We start from the raw sequence: 5,979 nt of genomic DNA, 5'->3' as shown, positions 1-5,979 counted from the left end.
CTCCTTGCACCGAGGACACACCCATGTCTTATGCCCCAAAGGCATATAGTCATACATGTGGCACTCAATGCAAAACATTGGATAGCCCCCACCCTGCTGTTGGCTGTCTGGCTACATAGTTGTTTTTTGTTTGTTTAGGAGTACTTAAAAACCCTACACTGGTTTGCTGCCCTCTTCTCAAGGGAAGTGAAGAGCAGTGTCTGGGGCCCTGGCTTCCTCGCCCTGCTGCTGAACTCACACAGAGGCTAAACTCGTGGTGCCTTTCCTGGCACTTTGTTCCCAAGGCACTGGGTTCCCAGAGGCCATGTGCGCTTCTGCAGAGAGGCTCAAGCGGTGGCGGGCGCTAGCTTTATACCCCTAACTGGCTCCTCCTCCCTCCCTCCTTTCGGATTGAAAGAGGGCTGGTCTTCCCAGGTGAGATTACCAAAGATCAGGAAGACAATAGGCTGCTAATGGGCTTAATGGGCATGAATCCTTTACAGAGCTATGTCCAAGAGTCAAGCTACACAATCACGAAATTGCATACTGCAAACACTTGCAAGACTTTATCATTTCAGATTGCAAATAACAAACTTCTTGCATATAGAAAACCAACATGCTAGGGTATAAGTTGCTTGTTCATTCAGGTGTCTTGGAGTGATAAAGAGGAGTTTCTCCTACTGTCTGCCCTTCTATTGGGGGAAAAAATGGTAGGTGTGTAAGAGGAAGTTCAAAAAAGTAGTTGCAGAAACCAAAGCTAAAAAGACATTTTGTTTCTATTTTTATTAATCAGTTGTTAATTATTTTAATAACAAGTGAAAAAGAACGTTATATAAGTCACATTCACTAAATAGCTCGAGAGAAGATTCTATAAAATAATTTAGATGCATTAAATAAATACAATATAATAGCAGCCTTCTACAATGCAGGCTACATAAAGGTTTACTTCGGCTTGAAGTACCCTGGTCTTTAGTACACCTACAGGAGCAGATTTGCTCCAAAAAGTGTTTTAAAGAGGCATATCTATAAGATACATATAAGAGGGTCTAAGATTAGAAGTAAAGGTTTTTTTTCCCCCAAGACATTTTTACCATGGTCTCCACATGTCTATCAACCCCATATTAGTGCCATTCTGTGCAAAATGAGGCTGCAGGATCTGACTGGGAGGGGACAACTTGCGCTGACTACAGCGTGAGGGTGGTTGTGACTGAAATGACTTTTTCACCCCCTGTTTGTCTTCTTCGGCAAGGTAGAACGGATCCTGAGATTGAGTGGACCCTGTTGTATTCCCCTGGCCACGCCCAGGAGTGGTAGAGCTCAAATCTGCCTTGCATGTTTCCTCACTAGATCTAGGCAAGGATTTCAATAGGTGGTTCAGCAAACGTGCTCCAAGGGTCTTATCCATCCATTCACACGTCAAGAGAAGATTGTGGACCTCGTGCATACACTGAATGTATCCAGTGCTGTATTTTTGCTGAGCTTCCAGACCCATTTTGGAATCTGCTGAACAAGAATGGGAGATTTAGTTTGTCATCAAAGGAACACAACCAAGCATGTTTAATCTATAAATGTATTAATATGCTCATAAGGTGGAAGACACCCAGTCATCAGCCTCAAATCCAACTATTTTATTAATTGGTTCTTTCCCAATTATAGTGGACATTGATCTGCAGCTATGCACAGGAACTTAGGTTTATTTTTTAGATCAATGGTTTCTAAACTTCTACACTTGGGGTGGCGACAGCACCACAGTGATTGCAGTGCTGCCGTGACCAAGGGGTTTCATAATGTACTTGGGGGGTAGCTCTGGCCATCTGGAGGTTGTGGGGGGCTCACAGCCCCTTCTACAGCCTTTCCACTGCTCAGAAAAGCATCTTGATCCAATTGCAACATGGGTCACAAACAGATCAAGGAACCTTTCTGAGCAGTGGGGAGGCATACAGAAGGGGCTGTGAGCTCCCCACACCCTCCGGATGGCCAGCACTACACCCCAGGTGTGTTATGAAACCAATTGGTTGCAGTGGTGCCACAATTGCTGCTGTGCCATTGCCGCCGGTGAAGCATGAAGCATCCTTGCTGAAGCATGAATTCACTGAATGTCCTTGGATATGACTTTGGCTCCCTTCAGATTAGGCCACACACTCATGCTGAGTGTCAATTATATGAACAGGCCCACCCAATAATCTGTTTCAGTACAGCAGATTGTAAACACAAGAAGTTCCGTTGTATGCTTAACTCATTACTATCTGCCTTTGACCAGATATATTATAAAATATAATCTACAACTGGAGTATGGGGGAGGTTGGTAGCAAGTGTTACAAGCAAGCGTTATGGGTTTTGTAATTGGGTTAAAATTCAAAAATCATTCTAAAACTTATATATTTTAATAGACACTATTTTGTCATTCACGTATTTACAGATTTCTTATCGTGAACCTTTTTTCAGACACTGGACAATGCCTTTAGGAGCTCACACTACCCTCCTTCTTTCCAGTTCAATCGAATGTTAAAACCATGTACAACAGCAGTTCCCCAAGTTCTACATGGCCTTTGGGACCACTGTGGGGGCAGGGTGAGTGGGAGGCCTTGATAGCACTGAAGGGGAGGCTCACAGCCCCCTCTGCAGGCTTCCCCATTACTCCAACTAGCTCTGATCAATCTGAGCTATTTGGAGCAGTGGGAGACCCACAGAAAGGTCTGTGAGCCTCCTGGATCCTCCCAGAGACCAGTGCAAACCCCCCCCCCCCAGGTAAGTTTTAAAAACCCTTGTTTTTGATGGCACCACAATAGCTGCAGCACCATCGGGGCACCCATTTCTGGATCACTCCCCTTAAGGGGGAATGGCCCTCTTCTGGTTCCGCTGGTGAGTTGCAACACATCAGTTTGGGAACCACTTTGCTAAAAAAACAGAGACAGACTCTATATATCCCCTTCACCTTATTTTAAAAATTAGGACAGTTGTATGTTCCAGCACAAGAGTGATGGGGCATGTGAATGCTCAGCCTGTAAAGTTGAGCATTTATTAGAAATGTCAACATTAAAAATAGCCACAACATAATGTAGGTTTGGGTTGGTAATAATAATAATAACTTTATTTTTTACCCCGCCTTTCTCCCCGAAGGGACTCAAGGCGGCTTACAACATATTAAAAACATAATTTAAAAACAAATAAAAACATATTAACAAATCATAAAAAACAGCAGTCAGAGTAAAAAATAGGTAAAAAGAGCATAGAGCAGCAGCAAGTCATAAAAGAATCAGGCCTGTAAAAAATATTAAAAGATGTTAAAAAGATGTTAAAAGGCCGAGAACTCAGAAGGCTTGTTTAAACAGAAGGGTCTTCAGGCCTCGCCGAAAGGTCTCAAGAGAGGGAGCCATTCTTAAGTCAAGGGGAAGGGAGTTCCATAGCGTTGGTGCCACTACTGAGAAGGCCCTATTTCTTGCAGCCGCCCCACGTACCTCCCTAGGCGGTGGCACTTGTAAAAAGGCCTTCTCTGATGACCTAAGAGCACGAGCCGGATTGTACGGGAATTGGTAGTTGTCTCACTTGTCCCCATTCACACCACAAGCGATATTCAGGAGATGCTAGTGGCACTCACCTAACCACATTCCACATGGCAATTCCCTTTTAGGGGAGTACAAAATATTGCACTATGAATGCTTGGAAAATGCAGTAGTCCACAATTTTGGGTGAAAGTATGTGAGCAGCCTTCAACAAATGTTCCCAGTACTTCTCTGTCTGTAATGTCCCTAACAGCCCAATCCTAGGCAGCAGTAAGCCCCATTGAATTCAATGGGATTTACTCCCATGTAAGTGTATATAGGATTGCAGTCTTGTTATCTTGAATTTAGCACAGAAGTAGCATTGTTGCTACTTAGACCTCCTATCAGTATCAGAGATTTAAATGTTACATCAGCACAGATGTGTCTCATCATCATTTGTTTTCTGTATTTTGGCATCAAGCATCTTGAACAGTATAGGACTTGAATATGGATTTTTGGCACAAAGAAATTGTCATGGAATGAATTGCACAGAAATCTACTCACCCATCATTTTGCTGTTTTGGATATTCTGGAGATGCTTTACTGTCATTTCGAGGATATCTGCTTTTTCAAGTTTTGATTGCTGTTGAGAAATGAAACGGCAAAGCAGGTCAAAAACAATGAACCATTCTTAAAGATGCCAGATAAGAAAAAACAAAGCCCACAGGAAATTGGAAGGGGGAGAAAGCAGAGAGGCATGTTAGAAACCTATACTCACATCAAGCTGAAACGCCCCAACGACTGTCTCCTTGAGCTGGTCCAAGCAATTGTTAATCCTTTCCCTTCGCTTTCTTTCAATCAAAGGTTTTCTTAACTGAAATGATTAAAGGGGGAATGTTAGGAGAACATTGTTCTGCTTGAAGGTTTTAATCTTACTTTGCGACAACGGAACTCCTATATTCAACTGCGCATGGTGCTTCCCTGGAAAAAAATACGTGGTTCTTCAAACGAGATCCATTTTCTACAGGACAGCATTTTATTCACAAATAATTCTCTTGTGCTATGGCTCAAGGCACTATCGTTCTCATCCACTGTGACACTGCTTAAAAGTTGCAGGTGTAAAATAGTCTCTCAAATGCATTAATGTGTCAGACTCTTATCTCATTCAATGGTGCGTGAATTCAGAAAAGCCAAATTGAGTAGTCTCTAACAACCTAGTCACTAAAAAACAATGGCAAAGACAATGCTACCTAGAGCATGATTTATGTGTAAACACTTCGCAAAACTCTTCTTAAAAGCTATTTTTATGCTCTTATGCTGTGTATTTCTCCATCATATTATAGATTGTTGTGCCCAGTTTCATTCCTCAAGCCACCTACTTCATGCACTCTATCTAAGAGTTGACTTCCAGCCACATTTTCTTCATGATTGTGTCTTATGATGGAATTTGTGATAGGTGGGTCATGAAAACTATCCAGAGTCCCAGATTTTTCACATGTAAAAGAATATGCACTTACTATTAATCAAAAATAATCCCGTTTTTTCTAGTAAATGTACCATAACTATAATCTACATTAGGTAGCCATATTATTCTAATGGGCTACAAATGTCTCTGTTTAGAGTGGAAAAAAATACAACTCTGTTAAAGTGCACACATATGTACTGTCCATACACACTGATGACTTGTTGCACACCATTCCATTTTGCACCTTGGCTTCTGTGCCAACTGCTACCTGAATTGCTAGGCAGTTTCAAGTTCACTCCAAACTGTGCCTAACAGGTGAGTCACTTCTAAGGGCCATGACCTTCTAGGAGGAGGTGCCTTCTAGTGAAACCCAGAACAGATAGCAGCCATCTGAATGCACAAATTACAAGCACATAGTATGGGCTTCAGCCCTGAAATGGCACACAGCTAGCAAACACTTCCCACTGCTACACTGAGCCGGTTCTAAAATGTGACCTACCTTCCTTTCCTCTTTGGCGTTGGACAGATTCTGCACACCACCGACCATGGTTGTGGCAGTCATTGTAATCCACCTCGCCTGCCCCAAGGCTTAGGGGAGAAAAGGGGGGAGCCCTTTGGCAGCTGGCTGCTCCCCTTGCCTTCTGGGAGTTTCTCTTACAGGAGGGCTGTGCTCTGCTTGCATTTATAGCCTGGTATTAGCATGTGAATGAGGGCATTGCTTGGCTGGCTCTCCTTTCCCACAGGAGGGGTTGAGACCAGAGGCTTGTGGCCATCAATCAAGACTGACAGGCCACCACTTTTGAATGGCCAGATCACACATACACACACAGCTCCCAAAGAGGGACAGATGTCCAGCCTTTACAAAGCTTTGCTTGGCAGAACTCTTTTGTTAAGGAGGAGACAGAAAACGAGAGCACTTGCTGGAGATTGCAGGGCTCCTTGTTCAACTGGCACAGATTCCCAGGACCAAAACAATTGGCTGGAATCACTGTCCATACACCTGGACTATTAGGATTAGTGGTTTTGTTCTATTTTGCCCTGCAAAGCCTACAT

At 43.2% G+C, this 5,979-nt stretch overlaps 1 protein-coding gene across 1 annotated transcript; it reads right to left on the bottom strand.

Moving 5' to 3' along the window:
* Positions 1-1,066: 1,066 nt before the first annotated feature.
* LOC136646037 (transcription cofactor HES-6-like) lies at positions 1,067-5,488 on the bottom strand. The gene is made up of 4 exons (XM_066622586.1): positions 5,426-5,488; positions 4,240-4,335; positions 4,026-4,104; positions 1,067-1,479 (listed from the first exon to the last, which is right to left on the bottom strand). Exons 1-4 carry the CDS (start codon positions 5,486-5,488, stop codon positions 1,067-1,069), a joined length of 651 nt encoding a protein of 216 aa, XP_066478683.1.
* Positions 5,489-5,979: the final 491 nt, after the last annotated feature.

Source organism: Tiliqua scincoides, chromosome 3 (assembly GCF_035046505.1).
Source record: "Tiliqua scincoides isolate rTilSci1 chromosome 3, rTilSci1.hap2, whole genome shotgun sequence".
Classification (NCBI taxonomy): Eukaryota; Metazoa; Chordata; class Lepidosauria; order Squamata; family Scincidae; genus Tiliqua; species Tiliqua scincoides.
This window is presented reverse-complemented; position numbering and strand designations above follow the sequence as displayed.

Coding starts and splice junctions, on each gene's coding strand:
- LOC136646037 (XM_066622586.1), bottom strand. CDS start 5,488: ATGACTGCCACAACCATGGTCGGTGGTGTGCAGAATCTGTCCAACGCC. Junction 4,105..4,239: donor TTGGGGCGTTTCAGCTTGAT/GTGAGTATAGGT, acceptor ATTTCTCAACAG/CAATCAAAACTTGAAAAAGC. Junction 1,480..4,025: donor CCAAAACAGCAAAATGATGG/GTGAGTAGATTT, acceptor CTTGTTCAGCAG/ATTCCAAAATGGGTCTGGAA.